Source organism: Diprion similis, chromosome 7, assembly GCF_021155765.1.
Source record: "Diprion similis isolate iyDipSimi1 chromosome 7, iyDipSimi1.1, whole genome shotgun sequence".
Taxonomy (NCBI): Eukaryota; Metazoa; Arthropoda; class Insecta; order Hymenoptera; family Diprionidae; genus Diprion; species Diprion similis.
The window spans coordinates 8,864,536-8,884,605 of record NC_060111.1 but is presented as its reverse complement, the minus strand read 5'-3'; the positions used below and the strand labels follow the sequence as shown (position 1 = coordinate 8,884,605).

The window sequence follows — 20,070 nt, the reverse complement described above, 5'->3', positions numbered from 1 at the left end:
TAATCTATGTCTCTACGTGCGAATTAAACAAAGTATAAGCATCGTATAAAATAGCTTCACTTTTATTTAAAGGAACTATTAAAGAATTTACTCAAGTTAAACACTATCATTTTTGTAGTGTTGCGTTTGTAGGGTGTTAACCTTTCGAGCGTTATCTGTGGAGACATATCTCTGCGAACGGCAACTCTTACTCTGTCGCTAATTACTTACTTTGAAGACGTCCATCGTCTCGGTTGGTAGGTCGCTGCTGGTAATAACGCAAATTTTGAATTTTGAATAGAACCTACCGACTACTGAGTGTCTTGATATCTGGGAAGAGAAGAGAAGTCAGAGTAGAGATCGTGGAGAGGCATTCTGTGTAGTTGCTGACCAGCACTACCTTCTGCGTCTTTAGTGCCGCGCTGATGGCAGCCCTTCTCTCACTGCACCAATTATAACTATATAGTTCTGAACCCTTTCAGTCACGTGGTTCAGTTTTTATTGAAGAATAGAATATAAAAAAAAATTTAAAAAAAAAGTACTTATCAAAGGGTCCCACTAAAATGACTTCTGTCTGAAAGAATTAACAGCTAACTACGGATTAAGCCCGAATACACTAGTACACTCGTGGCTATCGCAGGACCAAGTACTTCTACCCTAAGGAGAACCGTGCAACCCAAGCTTGCTACTTGTCCCTTTATAATGCCGTACTCGCGACTACAGGCTATGCTTGCAAAATCTTCGCTGTTGCAGTGAAAATTTTTGCTTTGTGAGCTGAAATTTTTGCTGTTACTACATGACAACTCAAAATTTCTGGCCGATCGACAACAAAATTCCGTGCGAATGCAAACATAAACAAAATTTTTTTTCAACGTGATTGTTCAAGTTCACTGTTGAGTGAGCAAAATATTCATTTTCTTAAAAATCGGTGGCACATTAAAATTGAAAATAGGGCACAAATTAGCAATAAATGATTACTAAATTTTACCACTTTGATACATCGAGAAAAACAATTAGTGGTTGTTTAGATCAAACACAACCATTATTTAGAACAAAAATGTATGCAGTAACAAAATCAACGATAGCGTAACTAATTATCAACAGGAGAGCAGTGAATTACTGTACACGTTTATTGCGGTCATGCTTACTTGGTTATGTCAGCTCAATAGATGTCCATATTCCAGAATATTTTGAAATTAAACATTTCAAGCTGGTTGTTATTGTTGCTGGTATTCAGATACGTAATAGTGTATACTTACTTTTAAATTGTAGCTTGATCATCGAAATATTAGCACTTTCTGCCATTGGAATAATGGTATGACCCAACGTGTTGTTGCGTAAAAAAGTTTTGTATTCCCGAATACGGAATCCATATCAAAGTAGATTCTTACAAACTGCTAGAATCACATTTACTTGACAGTTTCAGTCAGTACACGTAAAGGCCAGATGAACAATTTTTTTCGAGCGAAAAAGTAGGCCAAATTCCAGAGTAAATCTTGAAAGTTTCGAATAAATCGATAGTCTGAATCACAGAATGAACTCCAGTCGATTTCGATCCGCCAAATTGATTCTACATTTGAACGATATTTCCAGTAAAAAGAGTCTCAATCACTTATTTCGCAACAAGGGCAGAGACTTTAAACATCACCTCACGTATCCGGAGCGCTCGTGAGACAAAGTTACCAAGTTTTAAAGTTTCCGTGACAAATTTCCGAAATTTAACTTGTCAGGTGTAGATTTTTAGGGTAAGGTTGGTCTCAATTTTCCTAAGTGAGACAAAAAATTATTTAGAATGCTATTTTTTACTGGCGGTCCTGACCTAACTTAAGGAATGATTGTGGTAAAATTAAAAACTTGCATATATTTACAACAATTTCATTGATGTCAGGATCTTTTGTTTAGAAACCTAAAACTGAAATCAGGTCCTATTTTCATAAGTTAGGTTCCCAATCCATAGATTAGGTAATTTTAACATTACGTATATTTTTGAAAAATTTGACAAAAGGAGGGGGGGGGGGGAGGATTATGAATTCGTCGTGTATGTTTTTTTTTTCATATCCGTGCATAATTCTTCAACGGATGTACCGATTTCGATGATTTTTTTTATCTGAAAGTGTCTGGTCCGCTGCTAGTCCCATGAGACTTTAAAAATAATACTCGTCCATTAAAAGTCAGTTCTGAAAAATCCAAATTGTCATACCATCATAATTTTTCACCGTTTATCGCTGTTTATGAATCACGTGTCGATTTGGATGATTCGTGCTGGCAGGTTATAATCAATGGAAATACTTATTTCAATTTGTGACGTAGGATTTTAAATGCTCTTCACCACTCGGAGAAGTGACCAAGAACTTACCGTTTTCACAATGATTTGGCGACGCGTGATGGTAGCTGAAACGAAATTCGACAAAAGATATCGCCAGATTTTGTTGGGTACCTAACGTGATCAACACGCCTCTAAATCCTTACCTTCGATAATCTTCAACTGATATATTTAAATGATGGGTTTTGTTCATTCTTGTTTCAGATTCAATAGTGAACAAGTTGAGTAACGGCGGGATCAAAACAAACAGAGTAGATCTCGAGGATGATGAAGACGGAGGTGCCGATCCTGCACAAGACCTCGAAGGTTCTGCTGACCAGCCCTTGGACTTCTAGACTTATACGTACATCGGTATGAGATACAGTTCGAGAACATCACTCTGAAATCGAGGGATTCATCACTTGTTAACCTCAAATGGTTGTGTTGTGGTTGAAGGTCTCTCAATAATACTTAGAGCTATCAAAATGCGGTCGACTTTGACTGAAGAAAGGTGCAACACTTGGGAATGAAATATTCAATATCATTGCTATAATTGACATGCAATTATGTATAACAAAGAAAAACATGCACTCGAATCGACAGTTGTTACCAATGTCCCATTTGATGATTAGAATAGTATAATAGAACTGTGCAACATTGCCAGTAATGATAAGTTTGAACTCGGCATCTGACGTTATCCAAATTATTAAAAAGTAGTGAAAGTTTTGAGCTGGGTCGTCATTTTGAAATATGGGAAAAAAAGCATCGATGTCCTATCTGATTTAACCACACTTTGTATTTCTGTATAACAACAAAACTTCGATGAAATATATAAAAACAGCTAAATGGAAAACTGAATGCGAAGAAGGAAGAAGAATAGAAACCAATATGAAAAAAGTTTATTTCAGAGCCGAAATTTTAATGTTTTCTTTACACAATGGGTACTAGATAAGTCTGTACCTATCAGGATACCTCCAGGCACAACTATATTATATACCGAAATTAAATAATATATAAATTATTCAATAATTATGCTAATAGAATATAGAAAACAGCAATTGTCACTACATTAATATGACACGTACTGCACCTTTACCCTTAATTAATGATTAATTATACACAAAATATTCTTTCTAAATTTTAATTCTTAGCTCTACCAGTAAATTTAAGTATCTTTATTATACCTGACTTACGGTTAACTATGACATAAGCATGAAAATGCGGAGAGGGTAAAGTGAATGAAAATAAAATCATCGAAAGCTGTACATTACACATATGTATAATACACTTTATTTACCAGGCAATAACCTGAGTGATTTTCATCTGCGCAAAGTTAGATATGTACAAACTCATTGCTTCTAACGATTTGGGTGTAAGTTTAAGTTGCTCAATTATCCAATACAATTGAGTTTCTTTTAGAAATCTGGTTTATTTTTCAGCCTTTGATGCAACTCTGCATCTTGATGTTTATGTAACTCGTGATGCACCACAGAAATGTCCTATTTCATATTAAAAAACTGCTACCACTTTTCGTAAAGATGAGCCATTTCTACTTAATGTTATAATTATTTCACTTAATGAGTACAAGGTACGCTGTAGAAATTTATAGTAACAGTAATTGCTATTATTATGACTGTAGTTATTATTATTATGTAATCGGTAGAAATGATTGATGTGACTGTGTGAGTAAGAGTCTCGTAATACGAGACAACTAAAGCAAGTTTAATCGTTATTACGATATAGCTAATATTCTGCATTGAACTAAACGAAATACACTTGTCATCGCATCTGTCGCTGTCCTCACTGAAGTACGGTGGCTCTCCATTTGCAGAGACACATAATTTCATTACATCTCCAAATAGTGATAATGCTGCAGACAATCTTACGAAAGATTCTTCGTAAAATACCTGCACATCACTAACAAGAAACTACAGCACCCCGAGGTCTTCAAATGCATACTTCTATTTAAGAATATTGAATGTGACGTGTTGATACTGTTGATATAAATCTTCCATCTGCAAGAAATTATGTTTTGGACTCGTGGAGATATATTTTGCAACCTCGAAAGGAAATCACGCGAAGTATTGCAATTAATTTTAGAATTTTCATCCCCTTATAAAAAAAAAAAAAAAAACTCACGGGAGTGCAAAAATACTAACGGGAAATACTCGAAACTATTGGAATTTTATTAGTTCATCATTAGTTTACAATAGTATTTTTGTGCCCCCATTAGTTTGTCTCTGAACTCGAAAAGTAATCAATAAGTCGAAATTCCATAAATTTTTGCATACCCATATATGTATATTTATATATATATATATATGTATAACTAAACGAGACACACCTGTTATATGTATATGTATATATGTATAACTCATGTAATAGGGGAAAACTTGACTTGGATTAATTCAAAAGTAACCGTAGACTTATGAACAATAGGTAAATAAATGTTATAATATATTACTACTAATGTTATAATATATTTACCTATTAATAAACATGACACGTCCCTCTTAGGAATTTAATTATGTAGGTATTATATATACATACATACTATATGTAGTGCATATTTATCAATATGCTACTCACAAACTAGACTTGAAACATCATGCGTGTAAAAGTAGTCTAAACATTCCCCTTAATATAACTGCATCAAATATTCACGAGAAAGAATATTCAAATTAGTATACTTCAAGGTGAGATACATCCAACTTTTCAAGTACATAAGTCCTCAGTGTTAGAGAGACAGTAAATCTATCTCTCGAGCAGTTTTTTGCGAGGAATACGATGGTGATGATACGAAAATTATCAAAACAAAATTCGAGAATTTTTTAGTTTTTTTTTTGTCCAAATCAAAGTATCGTCAAATCTATTTATAGACGTTTGAAGAATGTAATTAAAAAATAGACGACCCAAAAAATCAGTTTTTACTATTTTTAAAGAATATTTTTCAAAAAAAGAAAATCGTCTGCTGCTTGAAAACTACTCTAAAGACCTATTTTTACGAGTGATAAATAATAAAATCGGATTTTTACTTTTGTTGGTTAAATATTAGAATGTTTTTGTAACGAAAGAAAAAGATTGTCATTTTTGTTAACTTTTTAATTTTCATTGCTCGCTTCTAGAATCTGCCTACCTTACGTGTTACCTTATTACCTTCCGATTCGTTCAGCGCATGTTCCATCCTGTTTGCAGTTAGTTTAGTAGAATTTATAATTTATTTATGAATGGCATTGTTGCGAGCTTTACCCGCCTTCCGAACCGAAAAGTGTAACACCTAAGGTAGGCAGATTACAGGATTCAGCAATAAAAGTTCATCAAATTTCAATTTTTTTTTTTTCATCACACAAACATTCCAATATTCCATATAAAAAGTGTCTATACGATTCTATTACCAATCATTTGTCAAAATAGCATAGTTTTCTAGCAGAAATTTTCTTTTTTTTAAACATGCTTCAAAACTATTCAATGTTGATTTTTTGGATCATCTATTTTTCACCGAATGTAAAATTATATTCTTTAAACTTATGCATTTGGATTTGACGATACTCCAAGTAGGTTCAACAAAAAAAAAAGAATTTTAAATTGATAAAATCTTGTTTTGATAATTTTCATATTATCACCATCGCATTCTTTGTAACAAACTGCTAAAAAGATACATTTATCGTCCCTCTAACACTACGGCGTCATGTACATGGAAAGTTGGATGTACCCCTCACTTGAGTATCAAACTCCCGGTAAAACTTATGACATAATTTCTTTTAATCTCACTGAATTGTATATAAAAATATGCAATAAGAATCATCGCTTGTGACTGTACTCATGATGATTTTTGTAAAATGTAATCCTAATCAAGGCATAAAGAATTTTTACTGAAAGAAATTACTACTACAATACTCATCTTATCGCTATCATACAAAGTATGTAGATGTAAGAATTCTTTATGAATAAAGGTTGTTGTAGAAGTCTCTGTCTCTCATTAACCTTCTCATCAAACTTCCTAGGAACACAATATTTGCAACGATGTACCGGCTAAACGAATGACTCTATAACGCGATGTTGAAAAAATTATTTCTTCATCACTAAGATATAAGAAAAGAAGGAAAACTGAAAATGTCAAATTGAAAATTTTCAAAATGCTGTCAATTAAATCGAAAGGTTACCTGAAAACTAAAACTTCTGTTTACATACAGCCTGCAAGATAACCATTAAAATAAAATTACAATTACGCAGATATGGGTGGTCCTAATTTTTGACATTGAGCTGGATAGTATATTGTGCAGTGAATGTTGACTAAAGATGAAGAAAAACTCACAGCCCTGGGTTATTTTTCGTAACAGTTCGGCGGGTCCCGACGGGTTTGGGGTTATTAGTATTTTAATTGAAAAAGCTTTTCAAAAAACTATCACGTAAAAAACGTTGGTAACATACCGTCGTCATTATGAAATTGAAAAGTTGAGAAAATCTCGAACAAGAAATATGTACGCCGAAATTATACAACAGAAAAATAAATGTCAATCAAATGCATGAACGTGTATCGTTTATATTTACCTGAACAAGTATATCAAATCTTTTATAGGCGACAGTAGCACCCTGAGATACTATATTGATTTTATCGAAGTTTTTAAAAAAGTTGACTTTCAGTGGCAAATATTTTATAAATGTTTTGGAGTAGCTACGTGATTTTTAGTTGCAATCATTTAGAAAATATTCCTCTGGGGAAGTTTTTTTTATTTGCCTGTGCACTTTTGCAATTATAAATTTAAAGAATACAAATCTTTACAAAAGGTGACGAAAAATAGCTAAAAAAATTTATTTCACCCTCTGCGTAATATTGACATACATATGGAACCATATTTTTCGTCACGATTGTTGCAATGCTGAGCATTGATTATTGTCGATTCATGTTTCTTCGAAATGCTAAAAGAGACAGAAAAATATCTCTGACGAAATTTCTATTATTGTTGAGGGTTACCACCACTCTAATATTTTGGATAATGAGTTCTTTTTTTTTAATTTAAACAAGACTTTAGGGTCATCAAAACAATATCCAGTTAGTCCTATGACTAAAGTGATAAGTTTTATTTTGAATGTTCAATTTTCAATTCTGCCACTTTTTTCTTGATTTTCTTGAGCCTTACTTTTTTCCTGACTTTCGGAGCCGAAAATTTTCCGTCTCGGAAACGATTCGTATGACCCTTTCTGGATTAATTGGACGCCCAGAAGCTCAGAAAACACAGCAAAAAGAAGGTAGGTCCAAAAGCAGAGAAATGACGACGCAAAGACCAGCAGCAGAAAAATTGAGAAAATATGTCTTTCGTTTTTTGGCTGTAACTTTTGTTCCGTTGCTCGCAGCGCATTCGGACTGCGCTCAATCGATTCCTCTCGCAAAATTGCGTCGACATAGTGCCTGAAAGAATTTATTGCAGGACTTTTCAGAATCGTCGAAATTTTCGCAAAAAATCCAAAAGGGTTAGCCTTACTTTTTTGGTCATTTTTGGAGCCGAGAATTTATCGTCTTGGAATCGATTTGTATGAGTATCTCTGGAGTAATTGAACCCCCAGGAACTCAGAAAACACATAAAAAAAAGCGTAGGACCGACAGCAGAGAAATGATCATGCTGTGTTTTTCGGCTGTAACTTTTTAGCTATCGCTCGCAGCGTATTGGGACTGCGATCAATCAATTCCTCTCGCAAAATTACGTCGGAAAAGTACATCAAAGAATTGTTTACAGCATTTTTCAAAGTCGTCAAAATTTTCACCAAAAATCCGAACGGGTTGTCTCATTTTTTTTCGGTTGTAAATCTTCTTTTTCAGAATCGATTTGTGTGATTTATTTTAAACTGATTAGACCCCCAGGAACTCAGGAAAGATAAAGCAAACTGCCTTAGATCAACAGCAGAGAACGTATGTAGGAAATATCACGTTTTTTTTATGTAACTCTCGATACATTGCTCGCAGCGTATTTGTAGGGCGTCCGATCAATTTATCGCTCAAAAATACGTTGATATAGTGCATCAAAGAATTGCTTCTAGCATGTTTCAAGGTCGGCAAAATTTTCGCCGAGAATTCGAAGGGGTAGGAATTTAATTTGAGAGATACGAGGCTGAGCTATTGCCTCACTTAATTCCTTACCTGTAATGCTGAAGCGTTTCAACTCAGTATTAACAATTTCATTCAGATTATCAAGCTTAACTCTATATTCGCCAGAGATATAGTTGCAGGTATTTTATTTTTTAGTTTCTGTAACCAATCTTCTTGTTTATTATATTTATGTGAATTTGAATAGAAAATATGAATCCTACGTCCATAGAATTAATCGTTGATAACATGTCTGTAGAGCCTGAATAAAAATATGAATATAGAATTTATGACTTATGACTTACCTGTCCCCACTGCATGTCATCAGAGATTTCCACGAAATTGTGTCTGAGTAACAGAGTGATGATAGCGTAATCGACGAGGGCCGTTTCGGTTCATTTTCAAGCCGCCTAATTATAGGCAACCAATCTTACGTCACGTATGAGTGCCTTATTATAGGCAACCATCGCCGTTATGGTAGACCTCCTCGGCTCAGATGTTCTCCTGATACCAGGAGCAATTTTACGCCGAAATTTCTCCGATTTGCTTGATTCTAAGTGGCTGTAGCATGTAAGGAAGCGATCACATGCCTTCTCAAGTAAGTAGGCATGCATCAAAGCACACAGTATCAACGTCACAGGCAGTCAATCAATCAGTCCCTGTTTTTGGAAGACCTCCTCGGCTGAGATGTTCTCCTGATACCAGGAGCAATTTTACGCCGAAATTTCTCCGATTTGCTTGATTCTAAGTGGCTGTAGCATGTAAGGAAGCGATCACATGCCTTCTCAAGTAAGTAGGCATGCATCAAAGCACACAGTATCAACGTCGCAAGCAGCCAATCAATCAGTCCCTGTTTTTGGAAGACCTCCTCGGCTCAGATGTTCTCCTGATACCAGGAGCGATTTCATGCTGAAATTTCTCCGATTTGCTTGATTCTAAGTGGCTGTAGCATTTAAGCAAGCGATCACATGCCTTCTCAAGCAAGCAGGTATGCATCAATGCACACAGTATCAACGTCGCAAGCAGTCAATCAATCAGTCCCTATTTTTGGAAGACCTCCTCGGCTCAGATGTTCTCCTGATACCAGGAGCGATTTTATGCTGAAATTTCTCCGATTTGCTTGATTCTAAGTGGCTGTAGCATGTAAGCAAGCGATCACATGCCTTCTCAAGCAAGCAGGCATGCATCAATGCACACAGTATCAACGTCGCAAGCAGCCAATCAATCAGTCCCTGTTTTTGGAAGACCTCCTCGGCTCAGATGTTCTCCTGATACCAGGAGCGATTTCATGCTGAAATTTCTCCGATTTGCTTGATTCTAAGTGGCTGTAGCATGTAAGCAAGCGATCACATGCCTTCTCAAGCAAGCAGGCATGCATCAATGCACACAGTATCAACGTCGCAAGCAGCCAATCAATCAGTTCCTGTTTTTGGAAGACCTCCTCGGCTCAGATGTTCTCCTGATACCAGGAGTAATTTTTCGCTGAAATTTCTCCGATTTGCCTAATTTTACATCAAATCAGCATTCAGGCAGCATCATTCAAATTCGAAAAATTTACACCTAAACTCCAAAGACGTCAGTCAGCCTTACTTTCTTTCAAGTAAGAATAGTTTCGTCTCAGAACTGATTTGTATGATCCTTGCCGGAAGAATTGGACGTTGCGCAACCAGAAAAAGACATCAAAGAAAACATGGGACCAACAGTTGAGGAAATATGAAGAAAACACACAGAAGTTCATTTTCACATTTATTTTATTTCAGGTTACATAAAAGAATACAGTGATATACATATCATATCATATGGAGATGCAGTGCACCTGTGCGCACTGCGGTTCTCAATATAAACTCAGGAACCACAATGATAACCATTCCATATATTACTCTTTACATTCAGCTTAGCGTATTTTACTCTTAAACCGTATTGTTCTCGTCAGCATTGTGATGTAATAATAACCTATATTTGTGTACATTTTCTCTATCCGATTTTACAACATTCGGGAATTTTATGACATACTATACACTTTTATCTGAACGCTTGTATTAGGATAAGGACGTATTGAGCAAACTCAAACTCACAATAAACAGAACCTAACGTTGTAGTGGTTGCTATTTTCCTGACGCATCTTTTTGACAACCTGTTGCGAATTCCGTGTTTTGCTGCGGTTCTTTCCAATCCGTTGTTCGCTGCGAGTGAAAACTGAAGGCAATCGATTCCTCCGCAAAAAACGTCGAAATAGTGCATCAGAGAATTGGTTGCAGCATCTCTTGATTTCCTCGAAATATTCACCAAACATCCAAAGGGGTTAGCCTTGCCTCCCTTATCTTTGAGTGAAGAATCTTCTGTCTCGTAATCAGTTTGTACGAGCCTTTCCAGAAGAATTGATACCCCTGAAACTCGAAACATACAGCAATGACAGGGTATGACCAACAGCAGAAAAATGATGTGGCGAAGACGAACAGCAGAAGAATGAGAATACGAAGTAACTCGTTTTTTGTCCGTAACTTTTGATTCATCGCTCGCAGTATCTTCGGACTGCGCTCAATCGATTTCTGTCGCAAAATCACGTCGGAATAGTGCTTTGAAGAATTGATTGCAGCACTTTTCAGAATCGTCGTGATTTTCGCAAAAAATCCGAAGGGGTTGGCCTTACTTTTTTGGTCATTTCTAGAGCCGAGAATTTTTTGTCCCGGAATCAATTTGTATGACCCATTCTAGATTAATTGGACCCCCAGGAACTCAGAAAACACAAGAAAAAAAGCGTGGGACCAACAGCAGAGAAATTACGACGCAAAGACCAGCAGCAGAAAAATTGAGAAAATACGTCTCTCGTTTTTTGGCTGTAACTTTTGATCCGTTGCTCGCAGCGCATTCGGACTGCGCTCAATCGATTTCTCTCGAAAAATTACGTCGGAATAGTGCCTGAAAGAATTTATTGCAGCATATTTCAGAATCTTCGAAATGTCCGCAAAAAATCCGAAGGGGTTAGCCTTACTTTTCTGGTCATTTTTCGAGCCGAGAATTTTTTGTCCCGGAATCAATTTGTATGACCCATTCTAGATCAATTGGACCCCCAGGAACTCAGAAAACACAAGAGAAAAAGCGTGGGACCAACAGCAGAGAAATTACGACGCAAAGACCAGCAGCAGAAAAATTGAGAAAATACGTCTTTCGTTTTTTGGCTGTAACTTTTGATCCGTTGCTCGCAGCGCATTCGGACTACGCTCAATCGATTTCTCTCGAAAAATTACGTCGGAATAGTGCCTGAAAGAATTTATTGCAGCATATTTCAGAATCTTCGAAATTTTCGCAAAAAATCCAAAGGGGTTAGCCTTCCCCTACTCGGTTGTCACCTTGTCGTGGTGTAGGGGCTTGACGGTCGCAATGAATTCAGGGGTCCCGTCGTTTTGGAGTTCTACGACTCCGATGCGAAGGTGACCCCGGACGAGCGTTCACTAAGACAACCGGCCCATCCTTCCGGGGATGGGTGTATGAATGGGTGCGTGAATATATGAGTGAGTGCGCGGGATGTGGTCGGGGCCCCTAGGGATATTCCTTAGAGACTAACCAAGGAAGGAGTAGTTGCCGACCGACCAGGGCTGCGAGTGACGTTAGTACCTTTACCGGACCGCTGTGGCGTACTACGGGTAAACGTAAGCCCGGGGGACTTCGGTACCCCGGCAAAGGTCCCAGGAAACCACATGTCCAAAGTGGGAGAACCGCTCCTCGCGGCCGTCTGGAGCCAATCTGGGGGTTGAACTTAGGGTCTCGGGCGCATGTATGGAGGATTACCTGGTCAGTATTACCTCATAACCGACGTCCGGTAGGGTAAATCCGGCAAAGTCTAACCCGGCCGGTGGCCTACCCTGTTTCGGATTGACAGGGGAATCCCCGACTGGGCGACGTTAGGGATGGGGGGTTCGCACGGATAGAGAGGCCACTCGATAAACCGACAGCGGCTTCCGTGCGAGGGGATAGGGTTTTTCTGGCGGGGAAGATGCCACACTGCGGTGTGGCTGCCATGATGGCCGAACCGTCGTAATCTAACATTACTTTCAGCATGGATAACGTAAACACCAAACCAAAAGAGAGGACGAAGCAGGAGGAGGCCCGAGAGCACTCGAGCAGCGGGCGCACTCGGGGGTACGCGAGGAGCAGGGGTACGCGTGGCCGGGGACTTGTAAGGGGCATTAGCTGGCCCCCTCTTGAGAGCATGGGGTCGGGGGATGCATCACCACAGGCGCCCGCATCTAACGTCTTGACGGAGACGGAAAGGGGTGAGGACGCGCCGCTACAGGAGGCGCCCGACGAGGCACCCTTGCAACAGCAGCAACAGCAGTCACTGCAGGGGAATAAGCGGAAGGGGGACGAGCTGACGCCGCCCGAGAACATAGTGTACTCGGACGGAGAGCTCTCTCTCCCGTACAGGTCCGGGGCAGAAGATGCAAACACGCAGCGCAAAGCTGCGTCCACCGAGGGGGAGGGAAAGGGGACCGTAATCCTCTCAGACGAGGAAGAAGCACCACGACCGCCTATGGGAACCCGCCCAAGACGCAAGAGGTGCACGGCTACCGCCAAGGTAGCGTACCTGGAGGACGACTCCGACACGGGGGAGACCGATTCGGTGTGGAGCGCGAAGGATACGAACCCGTGGGTCACTAAGAAAGCACCGGCGGGTAGACAGAAAAAGGGCAAAGCTGCGGCTCGGCTCCAGGAAGAAACCCCGCAGGGGACGGGGCCTGTGGAATACAGGCTCATGACGGCATCGGACCTCGGGGCCCAGATAACGGAGTGGCTCGAGGATATAGATGCCATAAGGGGAAAATGCAAGTTGCAGGGTCAAGTGAGTAGCGAGATAAAGAGCAGGGTGGCCTTGGCGAAGGAGGCCCTGCTCACGATGACCGTGAAAGCGGAGGCGGCAGGCGATCCCGCCCTCCTGCGGGCGCGCAATAATGACCTAGAGGCCCAGCTGCGTGACGCCCGTCGGGAAAGGGACGAGCTCCAGCTGGAGCTAGAAAAAAACCGGCACGACCAAGAGAGGGCCGGAGTGGACGCTAGGAACCGCACGACGGTCTCCTATGCGCAGGTCGCTAGCAGGGGCTCGACGACAAGTGCCGACGAACGACTACCGGGAGCCGTCCGAAAGACGACGGCTCTTGATCTTGGGGTGGCCGCGAGAAGCGAGGTCGAGGCAATCGAGGTGCCGACGACGGCGGCATCAGCTGGTACCTCAGAGTTTGAGTTCCGCCTAACGGGGTCTCAACTCGAACTCATCCCGGACAACGACAGGGCCAGGAACGAGGAGCTGGCCAGGCAGGCTGAGGCGCTGAAACAGGTGCGGGAAGAGGTGAATAGGATATCCCGCTTGCTCCTCAGTGCCACGAGCGGGGGAGGAAGAGCCCACCCAAATCCCCCCCATGGTATGGGCAGCCACGCTGGTGGGACCGCACAGGGGATGCACACAGCGCAAACCAGCTGCGTGCAAGCCACCGCAGAGGGAGGACAGCGGCTCTCGGAGGACCGAGGTACGAGCGACCCTCCGATGGAGGTCGAAGGTAGCACTGGTGCACGGGACCGCAGAAGCGGTACCAACAAGACGAGGAAGGGGAAGCCGCCTGGGGGAGAGACGTCGAGCGGCGCAATACCGGAGGCCGTACAGACTTCCCCAACAGAGGCCCCGGGGCGCACAGGGGGGACCGGACCCAGCGCGGTCCGCCGTAGAGCCCCAAGGGGTGCAGCTGTGGCCATCAAGGGCAAAGGAGAGAACGTCCGCTACGCGGAAATTCTCAAATTTGCCCGCGAAAAGATACAGCTCGAGGAGCTGGGTATAGGAGAGACCAGGATACGGCGGGCAGCCAACGGGGGGGTTCTCATCGAGATTCCCGGGCCCGAAAATGCAAAGAAGGCCGACGCCCTGGCAGTGCAGTTGACCAGGGTGATCGCGGTGAGATATGGCGACACGGTCTCAGTGACAAGGCCGGTTACCAAGGGCGAGCTGAGAGTGCAGGGCCTGGATGGCTCCATGTCCAGTGGGGAACTGGCTGGCATCCTCGCTGAGCAGGGTGGCTGCAAACCGGATGAGATCCGCGTGGGTGTCCCGAGAGGGACACCCAACGGGCTATTCAGCGTGTGGGTGCAGTGCCCTTTGAGGGCAGCCACGATTATCGCATCAAAGGGTAAGATCAGGATTGGCTGGGTCACGGCCAGGGCGGTGCTGCTGGATGCGCGCCCCAGGCAGTGCTTTAAGTGCTGGGGATTTGGCCGTATAGGGAGTGCGTGCAAAGAGCCGACAGAACGCCGGGCAGCGTGCTACAGGTGCGGTACCGAAGGCCACCAGGCACGTGACTGTGCGGCCAAACCTAAATGTGCGGTGTGCCAAGAGAGTGGGAAAGATAGCGCCCACAGGATGGGTTCCGGACGCTGCGCGTCCGTAGGCGAACGGGGTCGGAGGCCCGCAACCAATCCCAGCGAAAATGGCCAAGTGTGTCCAGAGTAATCTGAACCATAGTAGGGGGGCTCAGGATCTACGGAGGCAGTTCGTGCTCGAGGAAGGGATCGACATATGCCTCGTATCCGAGCCATACGTTGTCCCGGATATATCCACCTGGCTCAGCAGCGACGACGGCTTAGCGGCCATACACTGGAGGGCAGGGGGTAGCGCCGGCGAAGGCTCACTCCTTGGGAAGGGTATGTGGCCGCTAGGATTGGGGACATTGCCGTCATATCGGTATATATATCGCCGAACATACGACTGCCGGAGTTCATTGCCCACCTGGAGGACTTGGCTCGGGTGATCCAGCTGGCGGGGAACAGCGGAAGGGGGGTACTTGTAGGGGGGGACTTCAACGCCCGCTCACATACCTGGGACCCTTCTTGGTCCAACCGTAGGGGAGAGCTGCTCGAGGAGTGGGCGGCATCGTGCGACATGCGTCTCTGCAATGCTGGCAAGACGGCGACATGTGTGAGGCCACAGGGGTCGTCCGTCGTGGACCTGACATGGTCGTCAGTAAACCTGGGGCCGGTAATCTATGGGTGGCAGGTGTCGAAGGACCAAGAAACGCTGTCCGACCACCGGTACATCTTGTACAGCGTTGGTGTTCCCAAACGCGAAAAGCGTAGGGGTGGAACGAGCCATGTGCGGTGGAGTTGGTCGAAGTTCAACCCCGACAATTTCGCAGACGCCCTGTCCCTCACTCTCTCGTGGGGACCAACCGGCGAGGACCACACGACACCGACGGGCCTTGCAGGATGGATCGAACGCAGTATGACGCAGGCTTGTGATGCGGCTGCGCCCAGGGCCCGCACGGGAGGCCGCTCCAGGAAAGCGACGCACTGGTGGAGCGAGGAGCTGGCGGACATACGCAGATCCTGCGTAGCAGCGAGGAGGCGCCTCGTTAGGGGGAGAAGAACGACAGACGACCGCCAAGGAATAGAGGCCGAGTATCGAGCCGCCAAAAGAAGGCTCCGGGATGCAATTAAAGCGAGCAAGGCCAAGGCGTGGAGAGACCTCGTGGGTTCCGTGGAAGCGGACCCATGGGGTCTGCCTTATAAGCTGGTGCTTGGCAAACTGCGAACCTCCCAAAAAGGGTTGACGGAGACGCTGGAGGAGGACACCCTCAAAAGTCTCCTTAATTCCCTCTTTCCGAGGGGAGACGGACGTGCACCGACAGCCCAGAGCGGCTCGCGATGGGATGAGGGATGGGCGGTCACGACGGAGGAGGTCAGAGCCGCATTAAAGAAAGGGTGCGCGCGAAGCGTCGCCCCAGGACCGGATGGCGTAAAAGGAATTGCGTGGGCCAAAGTTCCAGAGGGAATGATGAGGCTTCTAGCGAGAAACTTCACCCTCTGCTTCCGAGAAGGAATGGTCCCACGGCCATGGAAAAAGGCCCGGCTTGTGCTCATCCCTAAGGGGGGAGTACCCAGCGGGCCTCTCCCCAAGGTAAGGCCGATATGTCTACTCAGTGAGCTGGGGAAGACTTTCGAAAGAATCGTGGTGGCTCGTTTGGGGAAGTGGATTGAGGAGGATCCCCAAGAGCGCTTGTCAGAGGACCAGTACGGTTTCCGGGAAGGGCGATCCACAAACAACGCCCTGATAAGGGTGCGACGGTTTGTGGAAAACGCCACAGAGAAAGGGGGCTATGCGGTCGCGGTGTCCTTGGACATCGCGAACGCTTTCAATAGCCTGCCATGGCCATCTATTAGGGGGGCACGAGGACAAAGGGGTCCCAGAGTATCTGCGGCGGGTCCTAGACTCCTATCTGTGGGACAGGCAAGTGGAGTACGTGGACAGAAACGGGGATCTTAGGAGTCTGGCAATGACGGCCGGGGTTCCACAGGGCTCAGTCCTAGGGCCCCTTCTATGGAACCTTACATTCGACGAGGTCCTGCGGGTGGAGGCGACTTCAGGCTGCGCTGTTGTCTGCTATGCAGATGACACGCTAGTCCTAGGATCCGCAGGGGATCCGTCCACGGCGGTAGCACTGGCAAATACGCTGGTAGCCAGGGTGGTCCGGCGAATAGCGGGTCTCGGCCTCACGATCTCGGCCAGCAAGACCGAGGCCGTCCTGTTTGGGCGCGTGAAGAAGGGGGGAGCAGTGAACATCCCGGATGTGAGGGTTGGTGCGGAGAGGGTGCCGCTGTCGGGGTCCATGAAGTACCTGGGGGTACGGATAGACTCCGGCCTTACGTTCCGGGCACACTTCGCCTCAATGAAGGCTAGGCTTGGGGGTGTCACGAGGGCGCTAGGCAGGTTGATGACAAACCTGAGGGGGCCATCTGAGGCCAGGCGCAGGCTATATGCTGGAACCCTATTCGCGGTGATCCTGTATGGCGCTCCGGTGTGGGGGGACGTGGCGGGGTCCTCAAAGCACATACAACGGGCTATTACGAAATACCAGAGGGAGATTTGCGCAAGAGTTGTGGCGGCATATCGCACGGCCTACTTCGTGTCCGTCTCCTTACTAGCCAGGACCCCGCCGCTATACCTAGTGGCCGACGCGTACGCGCGTACATTTGGTAGGGTGCGGGAACTGCTATCAACCGGAACGTGGTCTCCGGGCATGCACAAGGCGGTTAGAGATGAAGAACTGCGCGTCGTCCACGAAAGATGGAAAACGTACCTCGGAAGCGCAGGGCTCCCCAGCGAGGGGCTGAGGTTGGCAATTTTAGCCAACTGGGCGGGATGGTTCGAGCGGGCGCACGGAAGCGCGACATTCCGTGTGACCCAAGTCCTAACAGGCCACGGCTACTTCGCAGATTTCCTCCACAGGATAGGGAAGGCGGAGCAGTCGACCTGCTGGTACTGCGGGCGGGAGGAGGATACGACGCGACACACAGTTGAGGTCTGCCCAGCGTGGAAAGTCGAGAGGGAGGCCCTACAGCGTGCCGTTGGGGAAGACCTTACCCCACCTGGCCTGATAAGGGCTATGGTGAAGTCAGGGGAGGAATGGGCTGCGGTAGCCAGATTCGCGGAACGGGTTCTGACGGCCAAAGAGAAGCGGGAGCGGGAACGCCAGCGGGCACCGCGTGACGAGGGCTAAAAGCGAGTAGGTACAAGCATGAGGCAGATCAAGACCTGAACGGGTAGGGGTTCAGACGGGCTGGCGGGACGGGGCACCGGCCGGCCTCCACCCCGTCCCTCGGTAACGGGGCCCTGAGGCGGGTGAGGAGAGGGGGGAAGCGCGGGGCGACATAGATGGTGCCAGGATAGAGAGTGTCACGCTGTCAGTCAATAGGAGTAGGATAGGGTCGCCCCGGCCATGCTTCCTCTTCTTCTTCCTCTTCCTCTCCTTCTTCTTCGGCCTCCGACGCCTTGGGACGGTGGATGGAACGGCCGCGCCGGACCCATTATTACCTCGTACTCGCGTGGGTAGGGTGCTCGGTCAAAGTAACACGAGCACTGAGTGGGGGTCACCATACGCTGAGCGGCTCCGCTGAGCGGCTCCGCTGAGCGGAGCCCGGGCTACAGCGCCGAATAGGGACCATCCACCATCGGGCAGGGACGCATGCACCGATGTTTCATCGGTGGATTGAGGAAGGCGAGAATATATTAGGATATGAAATACATATGTGAGCGTGTGTGTGTGTGTATGTGTGTGAATGTATGAATGTGTGTATGTGTATGGACGTGTACTATATATATATATACATAGTGGGGTGGGACGGGAGGCGCAACTCCCAATTAGGCGTTAGAGGTAGGTCCGCACGAATGCGGAAGGCGCCGGGGGGCTCCCCGAGGTTATGCCTCGTGCGGTTCCGGGGAGTCCCCTACCCGTACCAGGGTGGCCGCTGGTTTTTTAGTGGGTGCGAGTCCCACACTACCCTGGAGTTTCTTGCGCGAAACTTCAGGGTGTGCATAAAGCATTTTTACCAGCGATAACAAAAAAAAAAAAAAAAGGGGTTAGCCTTACTTTTTTGGTCATTTTTGGAGCCGAGAATGTTTTGTCCCGGAATCAATTTGTATGACCCATTCTAGATTAATTGGACCCCCAGGAACTCAGACAACACAAGAAAAAAAGCGTGGGACCAACAGCAGAGAAATTACGACGCAAAGACCAGCAGCAGAAAAATTGAGAAAATACGTCTTTCGTTTTTTGGCTGTAACTTTTGATCCGTTGCTCGCAGCGCATTCGGACTGCGCTCAATCGATTTCTCTCGCAAAATCACGTCGGAATAGTGCCCTAAAGAATCAATTGTAGCACTTTCTGAAGACGTTTAAATTTCCGCCAAAAATCGAAAGTGCTTTGGAGTGCTCGCTGAGTGCTCGTAAAACTCGAACCGCAGTTTTCACGAAACCACTTTCATCGAACTGAGAGGACAGATCACTTAACATCGTTGCTTGAATCAATTTCAAATTTCAACAATAGCTTCAGAATTACATGCTTTATAAAAGTACATAGCCGTTTTTTCATATGCTGAAAACTTTTTACATTATAAGCAATTTGCTATTTCTTTTATGGCCAAAAGTCGAGTAAATCCCGGAAAAACGCTAATACGCTTGATCTTATCAAGACATAAGTGAAATGGAGAGTCTAAGGTAACAAAGAAATTGGAATGTCAACATGACGGCAGATTTTCGCTGAACTCTAAAAAAAGAAATACCAAATGAAAATAGAAAACGAGAAAGGAACTCGCTGCATAGGACACTTGAAAACAAAAGAGTTCGATACAAGCGAAGAACAGTGTAAAATCAAGGACGGTTTTTTTTCTTCAAATTTCAATTGCAATCTATAGATGTTACAATATAATTTGAAAGGAATCATGTTTACTTTATCACTGCGAGTAAGAACTGGTACTATCTGGTACACGAATTATTCGGAAATTCCACGATTTTCGAAAATCCGCGAATCATTTCCTTACAATTCCTAAAAATGCAGTTCCGTTTTTTCCGATTTTTTAGAAAACCGAGAGGGAGCGAATATTAAAAAACGCGAATAATTAAGAGCAATTCGGGAGAAATTGTTTGGTGCAAAATTTGTTAAGAAATTCTGAGGTCGCAGGTATACTACAATGTAATAAGTGTATAACATTATGACGTCACGCGGAATTCTACTTGCTATATCTTTGTTAATAAGCATTGAATTGAAAAAAGAAAAATTACGTGTCAATCATTTTTCGACATTCTATCTGACGATAAGAATGGAATTTTTCGAAATTTTTTATTTGTACACCTAATTGTCGACAAGGAAGGAATTCTCACCCCCTTCGCAGG

The 20,070-nt window shown here is 44.6% G+C and overlaps 2 protein-coding genes across 2 annotated transcripts in view; both read left to right on the top strand.

The window, feature by feature from the left end:
- Nucleotides 1–3,551, top strand: part of LOC124407924 (proteoglycan Cow) — a 78,294-nt gene extending 74,743 nt beyond the window's left edge. The window contains exon 10 of the mRNA XM_046884537.1: nt 2,507–3,551. Within this exon, the coding sequence (XP_046740493.1) occupies nt 2,507–2,637 (131 nt within the window). The 3' untranslated portion in view covers nt 2,638–3,551. The remainder of the gene's footprint in view (nt 1–2,506) is intronic.
- Nucleotides 3,552–12,420: 8,869 nt separating this feature from the next.
- Nucleotides 12,421–14,856, top strand: LOC124407951. The gene has a single exon (XM_046884562.1). The coding sequence runs from the start codon at nt 12,421–12,423 to the stop codon at nt 14,854–14,856; it is 2,436 nt and encodes an 811-aa protein (XP_046740518.1).
- Nucleotides 14,857–20,070: the final 5,214 nt, after the last annotated feature.

Coding starts and splice junctions, on each gene's coding strand:
- LOC124407951 (XM_046884562.1), top strand. CDS start 12,421: ATGGATAACGTAAACACCAAACCAAAAGAGAGGACGAAGCAGGAGGAG.